The 20,783-nt window shown below is 38.2% G+C and overlaps 1 protein-coding gene across 2 annotated transcripts in view; it reads left to right on the forward strand.

The window, feature by feature from the left end:
* Specc1l (sperm antigen with calponin homology and coiled-coil domains 1 like) overlaps positions 1-20,783 on the forward strand; it is a 159,365-nt gene that overhangs the window by 68,975 nt on the left and 69,607 nt on the right. For both annotated transcript variants that reach the window (XM_008835759.3, XM_029564799.1), the window contains 5 exons: positions 3,246-3,319; positions 4,607-4,782; positions 8,334-8,497; positions 11,485-11,576; positions 16,500-16,590. In XM_008835759.3, the coding sequence (XP_008833981.1) occupies positions 3,246-3,319; positions 4,607-4,782; positions 8,334-8,497; positions 11,485-11,576; positions 16,500-16,590 (597 nt within the window). The remainder of the gene's footprint in view (positions 1-3,245; positions 3,320-4,606; positions 4,783-8,333; positions 8,498-11,484; positions 11,577-16,499; positions 16,591-20,783) is intronic.

A 20,783-nucleotide genomic window follows, 5' to 3' on the forward strand; every position in this document is an offset into this window, starting at 1 on the left:
CTGGGTTTAAAGGTGTGTGCCACCCTTTTCAAGATGACAGGCATTAAAAGCGAACTGTGATAAAATTTGTCTGGTGTGAATTATGTCTAAAGAAAAGTAGACATGTCCTTTGTGACCAGAAGAAAAGGAAAACAATATTTAGAAATAGTTTCAACAGAAATTATGTACCTCAATAGTTTTTGTGTGTCTATTTTTATTATAAAATATCTCTTGAACAGGTGGCTCCCTGTGAATTTGCAGCCACTGTGGTCTACGTTTCAAGTTTCAGGCTAGCCAGGGCTACGTAGTAAGGGCCTGCCTCAGAAGGAAAAGAAAAAATCTCTTATACATAAATGGATTCAGTAAAAGGAAAGGCGTAACTCCTAGTATTTTTAGCTTCTGTCATTACTTTTACCTGTGTCTGATAATATCCAAATCCTGAATTCATCCATGTGTGAGGTCACAAGAAGCCAAGTTCCCTTGCTGGTTTCAGAGGCAAGGATGAGGTTTCAAGTAGCTTGCTCAGGAAGCAGTCTTAAAATGTAAGATTTGCATATGAAGTCATCCCCCTTTGCTACCTGAACACAAGCATTGGCCTTTTTATCTCTAAAAGGGTGGAAACAATCTTTTTTTTTTTTTAATGTCTTCATCATCTAGGAAAAAATACCCGATTCATTGTTTATATTTATGAGATAGTCATTCAATTAATGAGTAAATTTTGAATACTTTATTTTCATGGCACCTGACTTTGTTAAGCAATTTGGGGCAATGTCCACCAGCTACACCAAGATGAGTCTGTCCCTCTGTCACCCATTTTACCTCATTGTATTCTGTGCCTCTCCATTATTTTTTTGGCACATTTTATCTAACTTTAGAAAATATTATTTGATGCTTATAATAATAATACATATAAATGTGTTGTTACTGAAGTTAATTTATGCCATTTGATGGTGCATGCCTTTAATCCCAGCAGGGACAGGTGGATCTCTGGGAGTTCAAGGATAACCCTGTCTACATATTGAGTTCCAGTTCAGTCAGGCTACATAGTGTGACCCTGTCTCAAACAAACATGCACACACATACACACACATACACATACACACACACACACACACACACACACACACACACAGACGTGCACACACACAATGAGTCTGTGAAATGACTCAACGGGTAAAAGAGTTTGCTTTGCAAGTCTAAGATTCTGAATTTGATTCTGGAACCCACAATGGAAGCAAGAATCAACTCCTTAAAGCTGTCCTCTGACCTCTACACATGTGCTGTGGCACACGCACTCCTGCACTCTTACACACATGGATCACACACATGTAGTAATGATTTTTGAAATAGCACCACTGGAGACGTGCCTGAGTGGTTGAAAAGACTTGCAAAAATTTGTACAAGGCCCTGGGCTTTATGCTCAATACTGTGTGCCTCTCCCACCTCCAGATCAGACCATTAAATGAACCAACATTAAATGAAAAGCATAATGTCTCAGAGGAGGAAGGTCCTAATAATAGGGTTAAGAAGATGCTGAACTGTCTAGGAAAAAAGCATCAGCATGCTCATACTTTAGCGTCTTGATTCAAAGTGAACACTCTGTTAATTGAAGGGAAACATTTAATTTCATGTCATTTCACTGTGTCTGGATTCCTTGTTACTAAGGCTAAGGAATGGGATAGGATGTTATTTACACACGAGTAATATGTAGTCATGACGTCCCTGAGAATTGATAATTAAGTTCTGTCAACAGAATACCAATTTTTAGGAAAAAAATCCCATGTAATGATGATCTTCGTATTTTTCTTCCTTATTGCTACCATTGCATATTTGCACATATATTCTGTTTTAAAAGCCTGCTATTTTTTTAAATTTTATTTTATTTTATTTATTTATTTTTTGTCTTTTTGAGACAGGGTCTCCCTGTAGCCCCAGCTGTCCTGGAACTCACTACGTAGACCAGGCTGGCCTCGAACTCAAAAAGATCCGCCTGCCTCTGCCTCCCAAGTGCTGGGATTAAAGGCGTACGCCACCACGCCTGGCTAAAAGCCTACTATTTTAATAAAAGCTTACTATATGCAGAGTACTGGAGCTGTGAAGTCATTGAAACATAGCTCCAGACCTTTGAAGTGTTTTCAGTAAAGTGATAGAGACAGGTGTATAAAGAAATACGATGGAGTTGGTAGCTTGTGTCTGGCATGTACAAGGCCCTGGGCTTGTTGAGGGGTGTGGGGTAGGGTCAGGGAGAGGGGAAGGAAAGAGGAGGAGAGGAAGAAAAGGAAGGAGAGGAAGAGAGAAAGAGAGAAAATGAATGAATATGAATCAGAATAGACAGGGAACTAGCATTGTAGGTAAAAATCATAGTAAAAGATGATCATTACCATATATGAATGCCTTTTCTGGTGCTTAACTGGAAAGTGGTTGGTTCTTGAGCTATTGGAGTAACCAGTATGATAAATGTACAGAGGGACAGTTACAACATGGTGCCCTCCTACCGTATTCTTCCTGTGTGCATGGATTTTAAAATCCATGATCAGAACCTCCTTCCAAATAGAATGTGATTTCCTATTATATTTATGGCTCCATTACATAGAATTAATTGATATCTTTCTGTATTACAGTTGTATAAATAATTTTTACTAATTTTGCTGTTCTTGAATTATTTCAGTGTGGAAAGGAAATTATGCTTGCATAATTTAAATTAATAGCTTCTGTGATTAAAAGTTCACATTTTAGGGGCTGTAGAGACGGCTCAGCAGTTAAGAGCACTGACTGCTCTTGCAGAGGACCCAGGTTCGATTCCTAGCACCCACATGGTGGCTACGAACCGTCCTTACCTCCAGTTCCAGGGGAATCCGATGCCCTCTTCTGACCTCTGCAGCTTTGCATGACACAGATGCACTCACATACATTCAGGCAATACACTCAGGCAATACACTTGTACACATAAAAAAATAAAAATAATAAAATATTTTTTAAAAGTTCACATTTTAATAGCAGTCAATGTTGTTTTGATTGGTTTTGTGACAGCAGTGTGTAAGTTTCTAACAATTCCTTTTAGTTTACTTAGGAAGTGGTGCAGAAACTAATATTTGAATTGAGCATTTTCATACTTTTAAAGTTTTGCAATAAAAATAAAAGAAGTCTTAGGGCAGTCTTTGAATGTCACATTTAAGTGCTTTTTATATAATTCCTTTTGAACATTTGAATTCATTAAGAAGCATTATGTTTAAGTAGGAATATTTAAACTTTTGTGGTCTTTTCAGATACAGTTAAAAAACTCCAAGACCAGAAGCATGACATGGAAAGAGAAATCAAGACACTTCATAGGAGACTTCGGGTAGGATAAATCTTTGTGTGTTATTTCGTTAGAAAACATGACTTTCTGAAATTTGAGCTGTGGACATTGACTGTATCATCATTTACCTTAACTGGTAGATCAATGAGATATTGACACCCCCCCCCACACACACACACCCTGGGCCTTGGACAAAAGCAAATGCCATTATTTTAAGTTGGGACTGATACTGCATTTAAGGTAGAAGAATGTACTAGTAATTTATTGATGGTGATTTTAGGAAAAATTAAGAAAATGTGTTACATTTTGAAAAAGAAGTTCATTAGCTTTTTTTTTTTTTTTTTCTGTCTTTTTGAGACAGGGTCTCCCTGTAGCCCCAGCTGTCCTAGAAATCACTATGGAGACCAGGCTGGCCTTGAACTTACAGAGATCCACTTGCCTCTGCCTCCTCGAGTGCTGGGGTTAAAGACGTGTGCCACCATGCCCAGCTCGTTAGCTTTTGATCGTAAATTACCCCAACGAGGCTGTTTTTACATGTGTTTTCTGTATTCTCTGGATTGGATTAGCTTGTCAATTGCAGTGCTGCTAAGATGCGGAGGGAGAATGTTAATCATACGTCAGGTCGTGCCACAGTTGCTGTGACTGCCTTCATGACATCAGGAAATTGCTTTGAGGGTGCGAGGGCCCAGGCCAGGCCTGACTGTGGCTCTGGGGGAGGTGAGATGCTGGGGAGACTTCCCCACTCAGCCACACCCGCATCCCCCATGACTGTGGGAAGCACCAGACCATACAGTTCCTTACAGCCTCTTTGTGTAATTTTGTCTGCCTGTATTGAGTTCAGTGTTTTTCTTCTGGCTTCCTCTTCCTTTTCCTTTACTTTGGATTTTTTTTTTTTTTTTGGTGAGTTTTTGATGTCAGGATATTTATAGTTCTTCATCTTATGTTTCACATACCATTTCTATACCTTCTTGAGATTGCCAGAGGTAAAGTACTAAATTTTTGATGGTATTTGTTTTCATAAGACTTGCTTTGAAACTTGCATGAGGAAGGGAAGTCATAACATTTTTTTCTCATTAATATTTATTGAGCACTCAGAGAGTGCTTGATGCCTTAGTAGGAAGATCAGATAACAAATCTTTATTAAGAATAAGTTCACTGATGATAGTTGCTTTGTCTGTTAGAAATAGAAAACAGCAGCTATAGGGTTTTAAAACTGTCATCATTTAAGAATATGACTTGTTAGAGCAGAGTAATCAAACAGATTTTATTGCTTTTAAATAAATCGTCATTGCTTTCTTTTGGAAATAAAAATTCAGTGTTTTAATATAGGAAGAATCTGCAGAATGGCGGCAGTTTCAGGCTGATCTCCAGACTGCAGTAGTCATTGCAAATGACATCAAGTCGGAAGCCCAAGAGGAGATTGGTGATTTAAAACGACGGCTACACGAGGCTCAAGAAAAAAATGAGAAACTCACAAAAGAATTGGAGGAAATAAAGTCACGCAAGTATGTTCTGTGAAACCAGTTGTGTGTTATGTTTCAGGAAAGAACACTTCAACCTCAATTTAGTGTTGTGGTACTAATGCTATTTCTTCTCTTGATTCTCACAGTCCAGTCCTCTTGTTTTTCTTTAGATTGTAGACTTATGAGCAGGGTTGGCTTCTGTCCAGGCCTTCCTCTTATTAGCTGTGTGGTCTTGGTCAGCAGTCTTAATGTCTCTGTACCTTGGTTTTCTCATCTGTAAAACAAAGGCAATACTAGCTGCCTGGTAGTATTGTGAGGTCCAAGTGAGATAAGGCCTACAGAGTGCTCAAAGCAGTGATCAGTAAACTTTAGCTGCTATTTTTGGAAAAGTAAGTTTAACAGTTTTGTTCCATCACTCACTTGAAGAATTTTCTTTTTTTTTCCATATCCTCCAAAGTAGTACATCCCCATCCCCACCCCATCTAACACAGAGATCATAGGAAATCCATAAAAATTATTAGATGAGGGGAAATCTGTGATATGCTCTGAGCTCCACAGTGAGACTTCATCTGAGTGGGGAGAGAACGTTTGTGTTTAGTGTCATTACTAAAATTTGGTTAGCCTTTACTTTGAATAATTGCTACTTAGGTATAGGGGGAAAACTGGAAAAACATATCTTCAAAAGGCTTTTATTTTATTATTGCTTAGCTCTACAGTGTGGGCTAGAGAAGACTTGCTAAGTGCCTTTCATTGACTCTCTTACGTAGAACTTGGAATGAGGCAGAATGATTTTCCACTGGTATAAAATTTATATCCCTTTTTCCCTCTGTGTATGTATTAAGTGAATAGCTTATCAGAAATACCCCATTTCAGAGTTATACTGAGTGACTGAAGTTCATATGGGCCTTACATATGCTAGAAAACTCCTTGGCCACTGAGCTATACTCCCAGCACTAAAATTTTACTCCACTGGATCCTGAAAGTTCATTAGTGTTTATATTTTAAAGAAATGCTTTGCAAAAGAGGCAGCATCATGTACAATAGTGATTGTTAGGGTGACATCTGCCAACTCCTGGAATTCTGCAAGACCCTTGTAGTTAGTATTGTTTTCATAATAGGTTGTTGGCCATTTTTTTAAAGTTCAGAACCCTCTAAAATGAAAGAAAACAAAGGTTTCACCTAAAGATACCCTTCCTGAAGGGGTAAAGTATTAATTTTACTAAATCTCAGTCCTGAAATGCCCTGTTTTCAACCTTCCGTGTGACAGAGTGGGAAGTATGGTGGATATACTTCTGCTTCATCTTCTATGCCCATCTGAGGCTCTCTTGAGGTGAGCACTGGATTACTTTAGTTTGAGCTGCTTTTCTCTTTTCATGGAATGCCATTTTTATTTAAGAATGGTGGAAGACAAACTGCAGCCTTGCAAACACTGGTACTTAGTAGGAAGTTTCTTGAAAATGATTAACACCCTTTCAAGGAAAATTACTGATGGTGTTCATTGTTTTTGATTAAATGTGGGTATTCAAGTAAATATTAGAATTTTTGAAAGCTTCCATCTACCATTGCAAGCTTGCCAACTTCTAATATTTTTTAAAAAATCGTTAAATTACATTTATTTATTTATGTATGTGTGTGTGTCTGTGTCTGGCCCTGTGACAAGCCCTGGTGCACATGTGGAAGTCAAAGGACAACTTGCAGAAATTGGTTTTCTCCTTTTACCATGTATGTCCTGGGATTGAGCCCAGGTTGTTGAGCTTGGTTGCAAACACCTTTCCCTGCTGAGCCAGCTCATTGTCCTAAAAAGTTTTTGGTGATATCATCAGTGATAGCAATTATGTATTATACAACGAAAGGCATTTGAAAAACCTGTGTAATGCAGTAAGCCAGTATTTTTCTTATGATAAATGCATGATGTTACAGAATCATAGGCCTTTCAAATAGAAGTGCCTTTCAAAGTAGCAGTAGACTAGTGGGTTTTAAGAGGTAGGGAAGGAAAATTTATTTACATGGCTTCATTTTCTACAGCATGACTAACCTTTTTTTTTTTTCGGAAGTGATTAGACTCAAACATAGGACCCAATTCATGCTCAGCAACTGCTGTACTACTGAGCTATGGCTCCAGCGTGCAGCTAGCTTTATTTTTCAGGGCCTTTATCTGCTTAGGCAAGGGCTCATCACTCAGTAACTGACTTAATAATAGCTGTCCATTGTTATGCTGTAGAATAGCTCCAGTTATCTATCTGAAAAGACTATTAAGATATTCTTCCCATTTCTAATCACACATCTGTTTGAGATCTGCATTTTTCATATCTCAGCACATTGAATAGAGAAGAGATGCGATTATAATTGTCTTCCTAGCAGACAGTAAATACGTTATTTTTTTTTTTTAAAGTAAGGCACTGTTACTCTTAATTTTGGGGGGCTTTGGAAAATAAAATTTTTCATAAAATATATTTAGATGTATTAAAATTCTTTGAGATAAGGTCCTATTATGTAGCCCTCGCTGGCCTGGAACTTGTTATGTAGACCAGGCTGGCAGTAGATGCACAGAGACCCATCTGCTTCTGCTTCCTGAGTGCTGGCATTAAAGGCATGTGCCACCACCACTGCCTGAATTAAATATTTTATGTATTTCATAGTTTTAGTTAATTTAACAGATACTAACTATAAACAAAAGTCTTTTAGAGTCATAAATTTCAGGGTCCTAAATCATTTTTAGAAGTGGGGTAGGGGCTCTAATATTACTGTTCCAGATTATTTAAAGCTTCTCTTCATGACATCTAACTGAGCAAGGTCTGTGTGGAGGTGCTTAAGCCTGGAAAAAACAAAAACAAAAACAAAAAACTGCCAGAAGAGCCAGATTGGTTTTTGTCCGTCGAAGCCTACTTCATAGTTTTATGACATGTGCAAAGGCTACAATTACCTCATTCTACACGAAACTTTTTTGTTAGTCAATTCAGTGAGTAAGAGAGGGCCAGAAATGAAATAGAATTGCTTTTTTGATGACTCAGGATGAGTCACGCTGAGCTGCTAGGGGGTCTCATGTTACTAATATGGAGCCTGGCTTTTGTTTGTTTGTTTTTATTTTTTCTTTGTAGAAATTCTCTTTGGATACTACAGCAGTTTTGTTTTGTTCTTTAGGAGCACAAGTTTTGATTCCATTCCTTTATCTCCATATCTAAGCAGAGCATTTTAGCTAGAACCTGCGTAGACAATCTGAATGTGCTGGTGAATTCCCAGGTGCCTGGGAAGAGCTGTGTCTTCCTGGCAGAGATTCCCAGTTGAGTCAGGCCCTATGGCCAGTCTGCCTCCCAGTTTACTGCTAATTGATTATTGATGTCCTCACCTGACACTTAACTTAGATGAAAATGGAATTTGATGGTTATTTAACTTACTTAGGATAACTTGATATGAAAATTTTAATATCATTTCCTAGTGTTTACCAGGCAAAGAATATTAGACCAGGCAATTGCTCTGCTCAACCGGTACAGTTTAAAAAAAAAAAAAAAAAAAAAAAAACGAGAAGGCTCAGGTGGTTAAGGCACTTGACTTGCTGGTTGCCAAGTCTGACAACCTGAGTTTTTTTTTGTTAGGCAAGAGGAGGAGCGAGGCCGGGTTTACAACTACATGAATGCTGTTGAGAGAGATTTGGCAGCCTTAAGGCAAGGGATGGGACTGAGTAGAAGGTCCTCGGCTTCCTCAGAGCCAACGCCCACAGTAAAAACCCTCATCAAGTCTTTCGACAGTGCATCTCAAGGTAATTCCTTGTCCATTCTGCCCAAGGCCTGTGGTTCTGTTTGTATGTCATGTTTTCTAACCTACTTTGATATTTTTTAACTATCTTTCTTTCTTAGTCTCATTAACTTTCATGTATTATGAGTCAGTCTTACCATAAGGAGAATTTTTTTGAGTTTTCTAATTTTTTTGAGTGTATAATTTTTACTGAATTTTTGTGGATTTCATGCAGTACATTTTAATCGTATTTAGACCACCCTGATCTGCACCTCCTTATAGCCCCACTCAGAGGATTTCATACATTCTGTCTTACATGTTTAAGCCTATCAAGTTAAATTTGTGTACCTAGCTGTCTTTCCATGTGAGTTTATCCACTGGAGTCTGTTCAGCCTATTTAGTGTCACTCTATTAAAGAAGACCAGTTCTCCCTCACCCAGCAATGATCAGCTGCCAATAACTCTGTGGCTAAGGTTGGGGCCTTCTGTCCATTTCTCCAGTTCTGTACTGGTTTTTATCTGATTGAGTTTGCATGGGTCTTGTGACCATTGTTGTAAGATCATATGAGCAAGGTCCCAAGATTTGTAAGACTGTTTCCTTATGGTCATGCACCACCCCTGACTTTTATAATCTTTCCGCCTCCCTCTTCCGCTGGTCCCTGAGCCCTGTGGCTGAGGTTTAATATAGGAGTCCTATCCAGGGACACGCATTCTGCAGTCTCTTACTCTTTACACATAGAAGGCCAGTTGTGGCCTTCTATGTTCATCACCCTCTGTTGCATGAGAAAGCTTCTCTGATGAGAGTTGAGAGATGCATTACTATTCTCTACCACTTGTTCCACTGTTGCAGTTTTTTATAAAACTTGTAGGTATGTGTGTATGTGTGTGGTGTGTGTGTTCTTTTTTGAGACAGGGTCTTATCATGTACTCCAGACTGATCTGGAACACTTGCTAAGCAACCCAGTCTGGCCTCAAACTTGTGATTGCTCTGCCTCAGTCTCTTAAGTACTGAGATTATAGGTGTTTGCCACTGTGCTGGTTCTTATTTTCCTTCTTAAAAGTACATAAATAGCTATATGTATTTACAGTAAGATTCATTTTTATTTTCAGTTATGTATATGTGTGTTATATGTACATGAGTTTGGGTACCCAGGGAGGGCCTTCCATTTCTTGAGCTAGAGTTATAGGCAGTTTTGAGTTGCCCAGGATAGATGCTGGGAACTGAACTCAGGTTCTCTTTGAGAGCAGTGCATGCCCTTAACCCCTGAGCCATCTTGCTAGCCTCTGTATTTATATTAAATTATAGGAAGGATGTCTTCAATATGTTCTTCTAGTATAAAATGATGATGACATTTACAGTAAATAAAAATTGTGGCATTGGGGTTGGAGAGATGGCTCAGTGGTTAAGAGCATTGATTATACTCTTACAGAGGACTTGGGTTCAATTCCCAGCACCTACATGGCAGCTAACAACCATATGTAACTCTAGTTCCAGGGGATCTGATACCTTCTTCTGACCTCCACAGGCATTGCATGACATGTGTGCACTTACACACATGCAGGCAATGCACTCAGACACATAAAATAAAAATAAGTTTTTTTTAAATTGTGAGATTGTTCAAAATACTAACAAAACAGGTTTTAATGCAGAAAAGATACATATGTTTCTATATTGGTATTTTTTAAAAGCCAGATTAAATTTTTTATAATAAAATACATCCAGGTAACCCAAGAATTCCATTCTTATTTATAAAACAATTGAAAGTAAATATTTAAACAATGCTTTCCTAGATGTTCAGATCAGCACTATTCACAGCAGCCAAGAGTAGAAGCAGCTTTTGTTCATACTTTAGATGAACAGATGATCAGAATGTCTTCTTTTTGTACAATGGAATATCATCCCAGTATAAGGAGTGAAGAACTGTTACTCTATTATATGGGTGTACATTTACAACATTATGCTCAGGAAAAGTAGCCAGACACAATAGGCCACACATTGTGTGATTGAATTTATCTGAAATGTGCAGCAGGAGTATAGGTTGGATCAGAGACAAAGACTATATTCATAATTGATGGAGGCTTGGAAGGATGCATGGGAAGTGGCTCCTGAATGGATACAGGGCTTCCTTTTTGGGGTGGTGAAAATATTTTGTAACTAGGTAGGGGTGATGGTTGTATGATATTGTAAATGCACTGTATGCCATGAAAAGTACATTTAAAAATGGTTTCATCTTATGTGAATTTTCTTTCAATAAAAGAATACCTCTAAAGTTATCATTTCGAAATATAAGTACTCAGCTGTATGAAATGGTCCTGAGTGATTGCTTTCGTCTTGCCACACTGTAATATGCCAGAGTTCATTTGTGTGACCAGTTTTTCAAATTTAACTCATCTTCGAATAAATAGCCATGTTTTAGAATAATCATTTCATGCAATCTTTACTAACATGTGTACTAGTTACAAGTATATAGGAATTGATAAATTAGTGAATTAGAGAAAAATAAAGTTTTTGAACAGTTATACCTAAAGAAGACTGATGTACAATCATATTTATATATGAAATGCAAATCAGAAAATATGGTCAAGTGATCAATTCTATAGGAAAAAGTTAGGAAAGATAACTTTCTGTTTCATTGTTTGCAATCCTGGGATTGAACCTAGGGCCTCATGCATGCTAGGTAAGTTTTCTACCACTGAGCTATACTTACCTAATCCTCTTGTTTTCTTTTTTAAGTTTGGATTTTATTGGTTTATGGAGCACTTTAGCTATACAGTGTGATTAAACAGCAAAAACAAAGTATTGACCCAGGAAGCAAACCTTTCGCTTGGTAGAAGAAACACTGTCTCAGGCCATTGCTGTGAGTGTTCAGCATAGGCTAGACACTGTCCAAGAAAGCTTCCAGAAGGATTGGAGAACATTGACTAATCTTATGAATCCTTATATGGAGACCAGTGAAGGTTTCCACTGCACCATGATGTTTGCTATTTACTTGTTCGTTTGTTATTTTTGTAGTACCAAACCCTGCTGCAGCTACAATTCCTCGAACGCCTCTGAGTCCAAGTCCTATGAAAACCCCTCCTGCGGCCGCTGTATCCCCCATGCAGGTAAGTACCTGGGACCACTGAAGACTCTGGGGACTTCAGAACCTGAAAGTTAAGTCCTCTTCTTCAGAGTAACCCACGTCTCAAGTTGGCAAACGACTATGTCAGGGATATATGTAAGATTTGTTTGCTAAAATATTGCATTCTTAATTAAAGTAAATTATAAATGTAAAGTCTGGTGTTCTTCTGGACAACTTGAGTATCTCTCTGAGTATGTAGTTGGTATATTTCATCTTTTGCTTTAAAACCTAAAGACTTTAAGGGGCTGGAAAGATGGCTCAGTGGTTAAGAGTACATACTACTCTTGCAAAGAACCTACGCTCAGTTCCCAGTACCCATGTGGGGTGGCTCAGAACCACCAGTAACTTCAGCTCCAGGGGATCTGACACCCTCTGCTGGTCTTCTTGGGCATCTGCACTCATGTGTACATACACACAGACATATATATATATAGTTAAATGTGTGTCTATACAGGCACGAGTTGAGAGAAGTGTGATTCATTGGGAGCTACGTTGTCACACTGTAGCACAAGGACATGGCATTGCTGTTCCATTATAAACAAAATTTGGAATTGCTCTTCTTTGCCGTTATGGAAATGCAGACCAGGAACAGAGTGAGGACAGCTGGTTTCTGTGGTATTCAAGAGGCCCTCTTGTTATGTCCCTTTCCCAGCCAGTTTTAGAGTGTGACTGAAGTGAAATTCTTTCATTTGGGTAAGCATAGCCAAAGGAAAAATAGCTCAATCTAGTTTCCTTTGATAAAGAATTAGCCTTACTCCTCCTTAAAATGAGGACTTTGGGAGCATTTTCTGAGTTGAGACCTCTGTGCTATGTTAACTATTGACCATGTGCTTTGTGAGTGGACTTTTAAATTTTATACAGTGTAGGATAAGTGTGCTCTTTTAGTATTTATGATAAAGCCGGTGGCTTTGCATTTTCAAGCTTATCCAAGATTTTTTTTTTTTTTTCTTTTCTGTCTTTTTGAGACAAGGTCTCCCTGTAGCCCCAGCTGGCCTGGAACTTGCTATTTCAACCAGACTCGCCTTGAACTCACAGAGATCCACTTGTCTCTGCTGGAATTAAAGGTGTGTGCCACCATACCCAACCCTTAATTTAAAAGGAAGAGAAGGAGAATTCTGTGTTTTGCTTGTATATTTAATGTTTTTTTAGATGTTTTCTGTTAAACTTTTTCTTTTTTTAAATATTTTATTTATTATTTTCATTTTATGTGTATGTGTGTATTGTCTGCATGTAGGTGAGTGCACCTATGTTGTGCAGTGCCCACAGAGGTCAGAAGAGGCGGTCAGATCCCCTGGAACTGGAGTCATGGACAGTTGTTAGCCACCATGTGGGTGCTGGGATTCAAACCCAGGTCTTCTGTGAGAATAACCATTGTTCTTAACCACTGAGCCATCTCTCTAGCCCCTGTTAAACTTTTTCTAAAAACCTGAAGATACAGATAAAAGCAGGATGCCAAGTAAAATAAGCTTCAGATGAGATGAAGCTTCTCTAGTATCCACTGAAGTTTAATATCTAAGACATCCTTTTGTAAGTCTTTGTGAAGATAGGCGGGTAAGAAAAAAATCTGTATTTAGAAACATAATAACTATATTCAATAGCTTTGTATACAGGATTAGCTATTACAGTGCTTCTCAAACCTGATTGTATATAAAAAATAATATAAAAGTTTGGAACTGATTACCAGGCATCATCTTAGTGAATTAGAATTTCTTGGGACAGCATCCAAGGTTAGAATTGTTGGTTTTTAACAATGGGTAGGTATTTGACTTCTTGCCATGAGGGAGTGACAGGAGTTGTTATCATAAATAGAAAGCTGGACAAAAGCAATTATTTTCAGACATTGTATAACAAGTAGTATATAACTGTAGTTCCCCTCTAAGATGTTAACAGATGAGCAAAGTCCTGCTATGATTCAAACTCTTTTCCTGGAGACAGTTTCCAGATGGTGCTTTAGAGAGGATGAATCGGCATTGAATAGAGAAGACCAAACTAATTGGATGTCCAGAGGTGGAAATCAACAATCGAGAATTAAGGCCGCTACAATTTTTAGGGCAGAGTCCCTGGGAAGAGGAAGCTACCTAGAGATGTTCTAAACATCTGCATTAGCCACCACCTTGAATCTTTGCCTAGAGCTGTCCGTACATGCATAGAGTGAAACCCACAAGGCCTGGCAGGAAGAATTTCCCAGGAACAGTTAGAACAACTTTTCAGACATTATCCATACTTAACATAGGGCAGAGAATTGTGTTGAGTTCACATCAGCTACTGTGGTGAAACAACCTTAAACAGATGCGGATTTCAGTGGAGTCCACTAAAGAGGCCTTAAAGTGGATCTAAATCACTCTAGAGTGCATGATACTCTAAATCTGCCTGAAAGACCTCAAAAGTAACCTCCAAAATGCTTAGGAGAGCTGTAAGTAACTGTGGTAGGCAGTCTCATTATAAATCTCCCAGGAAGCTCAACTTCTGGTTGTTATTTCTTATGTTACATGCTTTGTTGAATGTTGGCTGACTTGATGATTTGTTTCTGATCAATAGTGTATTGCAGAAGTAATATAATAGCACTTCCCAGAGAAGGATATAAACAGATTGTCTTCTGTTGTGAATGCACCTCTTGCTTCTGCTTAGTTCAGTCACTGTGATGGAGCCCTCTACAGTTGCCATGTTGGGAGTCAGGTCTTGCAGAGGCCCCCCGAGTAAGCTTGGAAACAGACCTGTAGCTCACCAACAGCCATGTAGATGAGCTTGGAAAGAGATCCTCCACACTGTACCTCCAGTCTATCGTTCTGATAATATCTTGGTTACTTTCTCACTGAAGGTCTGGAGGTAGAAGTGCCCAACTAAGCTTTCTGATCCATAGAACTCATGAGATCATGAATGTTTATTGTTTTAAAGTCACTATAAAGTCTTGGGGTACTTTGTCATACAGTAAGTAATGCAGTAGATCCTGCCTGAACAAAATCTTATGATCTTTAATAGAATTCAACAAAATACAAGATAGTTTTAAATTTATATGGAAATACAAAGACTTTGAATATGTAAAACATTTGGAGGGGGAAATTTGTAGAATTTGATGTTTTTAATACTTTAAAGTTGAGTGGTCAAGACAGTATGTGTGGTACTAACATCACATCTCTATGAAGAGAGATGAGAGGGTGGGTAGAGTTCAGAAATAGGTGAGCGGAAATTCCACAAAATTGCCAAGATAGTTAGTATGAGGGAAGGGGTAGTCCACAAAAGATTCCAAAGTAACCAGCTATCCATATGACATACTGAAGATGACTAATAAACTTAAATGTTAACACTATATATAAAACTTAAAGCACGAACATTAATAAAAATCTTTGTAACCTTTGAAAATAAAAAGATTTCTTAGTTAGGACGCACACACACAAACTGCTGGGTGTAGTGGCACCCATCTTATCCATCTTTAATCTCAGTATTTGAGAGGCAGGAAAATATCTGTGAGTTCAAGGCCAGCCTGGTCTACATAGCAAGTTCTTAGCCAGCCAGTGCTACACAGTGAGATCCTGTCTTAAAAACAAGCAAAAAACCTGCATGCGTGTGAGTGCACCCATGTCATGCAGTGCCACAGAGGTCAGAAGAGAGCTTCAGATTCCCCTGAAACTGGAGTTACGGATGATTCGTAATTGCCATGTGGGTGCTGGAAATCAAACCTGGGTTTTCTGCAAGAGCAGTCAGTGCTCTCAACCGCTGAGCCATCTCTCCAGCCCCAACATATAAAATAAAAATATTAAAAAATAAAAACAAAAAACCTAAACCATAATTGGGCATCAAAATTAAAAACCTGTCCAAAAAAGACATGAAAAAAAGTGCACAGGCATATTATACATAGAGAATACAGTCACATCCTGTTTATCTGTTAAAAGACTTGCATTCAGTAACGTGAAGACAGCACCCTAATAATGGGCAAGCAATTTGAAAGGACCCTTCCCAACAGAGGATATAAAAATGAGCAGTGAGCACATAAAAAGTTGTTCCGTGTCATTAGTCACCAAGGAAGTGGGAATGAAATCCACAGTGAAATACTAGTCCATGTCATTGAGAATTGCCAAAATTAAAGGCAGCAGTATAAAATATAGAAAAGGTGGACTTCTTGCATAGTTCTTTTGGGAGAGTAAAACAGGTAACTGGAAGTTAGCTGGGTGAAAAGGGGCTGCGGAAAGCTGAGGAAATGGAAAAAGGCATGGACAGACTATCATTTATTTTATAGGTTGGAGTCATTAGGATAGGAATTTTGGCTGCTGTGTGTGCCTAAATCTGGGGATAAGGAAACTAGTGATAGTGCTGGTGGCAGTGGTGCTGAACTAAAAACCACAGGCTGTGCTAGGGCAGTTGTAGAATAATTGAATGGCTGATAAAATTGAGGCCTTTTTGGAACCTAATTTTGTATTTAGCAAATTGGCGTCTGGTCATTTAAGAATTCTCTTTAAACAAAATAATTAAATTATGACTAGAATAGCAGTGGTTGTTGGGAGTTAGTGATATGGGGTCTGGGGGCAGAAAGGCAGGTGTAAGTATAAAAGGACCCCAGGAAGTCTCCTTGTGGAGATGGAAGTGTTCTGTATCTTGACTGTGTCAGTATTCTGGGTGTATGCTCTACCACGGATTTATAAGGCATTGCTGTTAGAGGAAATTGAGTCAGGAATATGCTATCCATATTCTTTCTTACAGTTGCATAGGGCTCTATGTTCATCTCATAGTAAGTTTAATTTTTTTTAGTCTGTTGATGATACTATATGCGTCTGATGTGTGCTTATAACCGTAAATGGCAGAATAAAGGAATTATGTGTGTTCATAGCTAAATATTTACTCTCAGCAACATTTATTGAGTCTCAGTTGTAGATTTAACATAATTTTGATATTATTTATCTTATGATTTCAGAGACATTCCATAAGTGGACCAATCTCAACCTCCAAGCCTCTGACAGCCTTGTCAGATAAGAGATCAAACTACGGAGAAATTCCTGTGCAAGGTATAGCTAACATGTTATGTCATTTTGCTTTTTGTTAGTTTTTAGAGTCTTCTGAGTGCTTTGACTAATTTGTTTTTGTAGTTCTTTTTGTTTTGTTTGTTTTTTGCTGTTGGCATTATGTTAGTCAATCTGGTATATATCTTTATCAAAGTTTTTATTAATATGACTTGATTATAAGTAAGGAAGTAAGCTATTAGTAAATGAAGCTTTCATGACAACTGGCTTTTGTTTGTTTTCTTTTGTTTGAGACAAAGTCTTGCTATATAGCCTACTGGCATTGAACTCAGTTCAGGGTCTTCCTGTCTCTTGGTCCAGAGTGGGAGATTATAGATGTGTAGTTGACGTATTTTTACATTATAACAAGTAATAGGGACTGTATGCCATTGCAAAGCACCATTTTTGTAGTTCTTCATGGAATATGGATTACTGGTATCCCCATTTCACACACAGATTGTCAGAACACATTTAAAAAGACCCAGCATAACACACTTAAATATAAGACATACATAAAAGTGAAACACAGGAAAAGAAATGCCATGTAAAGCCAGGTATGGTTGAACAAGCCTGTAATCCCAGTCAGTACTCAGGAAGGCAAGGCAGGAAAACTGAGTTTTAGGCCAGCATGGGCCACACTGTTAAGACCATATTTTAGTTTAACTGGTAAAGTTAGACCATTCACTGTTAATATGCTTATTTATGTGCTTGAACTAAAATTTGCCATTCTGATAAATATTTTCTATTTGACCTGTCCTGTTTTTTTTTTTTCTGTTTTCTCTTGAGTCTATTGACCATTTTTTACTACTCTACTTTAAATCGTCCACCAATTTACTATTTTTATCAATTAACATTTTTATGCTAGTTTCTTTAGATTAAGGTTTGTCAGCTTTTGCTATATTGACATTTTTGGCCATATAAATGTTGGTTGTAGGAGGTTGTTTTGTGAAGGGTAGGATGTTTAACAGTATCTAGCCTCTGTTCACTGACAGGTAAATACCCACTAGGGTGACATAATCATCCCTTTTTGTTCCCTCTGGGGAGCAAAATCTCTGCCAGCTGAGAACTAGGAACACGATTTTCATAGTTTTTCTTGGTTGTCTAATTTCTGTAGATAGACGAAAAGTGTAAGAAAATAGGAGAACCTAGCTGATCTTGAATATTGTGGTTTGAATGAGAAATGTCCCCCATAGGCTTTTGAACAGTTGATCCCCAGTTGGTGGCTGTTTAGGGGTGTGTGAAATCTTTAGGAGGGGCAGCCTTGCTGGAGGAAGCGTGTCACTGGGGGATTGAGAGTCCGAGGCCTTTCCACACTTCCAGTTTGCTGTCTGCTTCATGTTTTTGGTTGAAGATGTGAACTCTCTTGTCTGCCATGCCTCCCACCATTTTGGACCCTTACCCTCTGGAGCCATGAGCCCAAATAAACTCTTCATTCTGTAAGTTGCCTTTGTTATAATATTTTATCACAGTAACAGAAAAGTAACCAATATACATATTTACTGCCATTTCCATTAGATACTTCAATAGGTTAATCATAGTTTAAATACCCTCTTCGATCGTTAAAGCAACAGTGCCATATTTCAGGAATGGGGAGAGATAGCTCAGTATGTAAAGTGCTTTTTATGCAAGCTTGAGGCCCTGAATTTGATTCTTAGCACACATGTTAAAAACTGAGCATGGTGGTGTACACTTGTAATCACAGCACTCAGGAGGCAGAGACAGACAGGACTCATTGGTGTGCCAACCAGCCAGCCTAACCTGATTGGAAGGTCCAGATTCATGTCTCAGAAGACAAGGTGGACAACTCCAGAGGAATAACACTTGAGGTTGATTTCAGGTCTGCCCCCCCACACACAGAGATGAATAAATAACTAAAAACATTTCTATTTCCTACTATTTCCATTCTGTTTTGTCTGTCAGACTTTGTGCATGGTGTGCTCTTTCTATAAAAGCTAGCAAGGTTTCCGATTGATCCCTTCTAAGCACTTTGCATAAAGATGATGTCTGTTCAAGATAAAAATCACTATCATGACTCTGAGCTACATGAGCACTGCTTTCTTAGACCTAAATGTTCTTCACACTTTTGAAAAATATTATTTGGATACTAGAACGATGACTCAGCAATTAAAAGTGCATATTGTTCTTACAGAGGACCTGAGTTTGCTTTCTAGAACTCATGTTGAGTGGCTCCTAATTGTGTGTAACTCCAACTCCAGGGGATCTGATACCTCTGGCCTCTGTGATTACCTGCACTCATATGCATATACCCACACACAGACACAGACACATACATATACTAAAAATAAATAAATCTTTTTTAGCTGGGCGTGATGGTATACACCTTTAATCCCAGTACTTGGGTGGCAAAGGCAGGCGGATCTCTGAGAGATTGAGACCAGCCTGATCTACATTGCAACTTCCAGGCCAGCAGTGGCTACAGGGAGACCCTGTCTCAAAGAGACAAAAATAAATGAGTAAATATCAATCTTTTTTTGTTGTTGTTGTTTAAATATAATTTATTTGTTTTATTATTCTACAGCTCTGTTGTTCTCTTTTTTTTCCAGTTAATTATTTATTTAATAACCACATACTTAGAAGAAGCATTTCATTACAACAGCAGTGACATATTCATAACAATTTCCAGAGCTAAGATACATATTTTTCAAAATTGGCTGTAAATTTTTAGGTTTACAGTTGAATTGTTACAATACAATATTGTATTCAGTACAAACCGTATAAGACATAAAATTAAATGACGTTTTAATCTTTAAAAAAGATCATTATTAAAATACACAGTTTCATACAGAAAAATTCATTTTCAATGCAATTGACATTAAGATGTTTGCACATGCATTTCTAATCTCTATATATCTGATTATTACTAGTGACGGTCAGTTACTTTCTGAGCTCCTTGGCTTCTGAACATGGATATAAAGTCATCAGGTAGATTTCAATGGTAATGTTTTTCACATTGACTAATTAATAAGGAGCAAATTTATATGCTTTGAAGAATTCTTTTTTATACACCCACTTCCTGGGTAGAACCCACCCATAGCCTACCTCCCCCAACTAGAGCCCTTATACTCTGATATCCCTGCTACTGTCTGCTGTGTTGTTGGCACCCCAGCCAATCCCTACTAGTTGCAGTTACACAATATTGAACTCAGTTTAAGTCCTCTAAGACATAAAATTGAATGTTTTTTTAACCTTTAAAAAGATCTCCATTTCATTTTAAATATACTGTTCTTTTCAGAGAGACTCATTGTTTTTTCTACTGACACTGAGATGTTAGTGCATGCATCTCTAATCTGTATGTATCTGATTATTACTAGTCCTAATTGGTTGCACTTGGATCCTTGGCACCTGCGTATGTCTGTAAAGCCATCGGGTAGATTTCAATGGTAATGTTTATCACCATCACTGATTAACATGATGTAAATTTCCATGCTTCCTCCTCAAATATAATACATTTTTAAAAAAATTGTTGATTTGTGTGTGTGTGTGTGTGTGCGTGTGTATCACACAGAACATCCCAAACTATCTTATTCGACTATATACCCACTTCCCAGTTGACACCCTCCCATAGCCTCCCTTCCCCAACTAGAGCACTTATATTCTAATATTCCTGCTACTGTCTGCTGTGTTGGCACCCCAGCCAATCCCCACTACTTACCTTTCTGGTGAATCTAGTCAGCCTATCTAGAGGTCTTTGTTTTAGGAGGGTCAGCTCTTCCTCTTCTAGCAGCAATCAGTTGTCAATACTCCTTTAGATAAGATTAGGGTCTGCTGTTCATTTTCCCAGTTCTATGCTGGGTTACTATTTGGGAGTCCCTTTGGCCACCCTGGCCAACAGCTCAAAAGATAGTATCTCCTATCTGGCATTGTTGCTTGTTATGTAGCCTTTAGCTATGCAGATGGACTCTTATGAAATTATGTTGGTCCATTTAATCTTTGGTTATACTTTCCTTTTGGGAGTTTAAGACCATACAGTTGGACCAGATAAACTGATTTATTTTTACTCTTAAGGTTGTTTGAGCATCTGTTCCTCAGGGGTCACATGGGCTTGGGAGGAGCCCCTTGGCTCCTTTCTTTTACCAGTTCCATCTATGTGAAGATAAGTCAAAGGTCCTACTCAATCATGGTTGGCTTCGCTTGGAAGCATGGAAGAAATGATTCCTCTGTGTTGACCCTCCTCTTTG

This window comes from Nannospalax galili, unplaced genomic scaffold (genome assembly GCF_000622305.1).
Source record: "Nannospalax galili isolate Female #2095 unplaced genomic scaffold, S.galili_v1.0 scaffold658, whole genome shotgun sequence".
NCBI lineage: Eukaryota > Metazoa > Chordata > Mammalia > Rodentia > Spalacidae > Nannospalax > Nannospalax galili.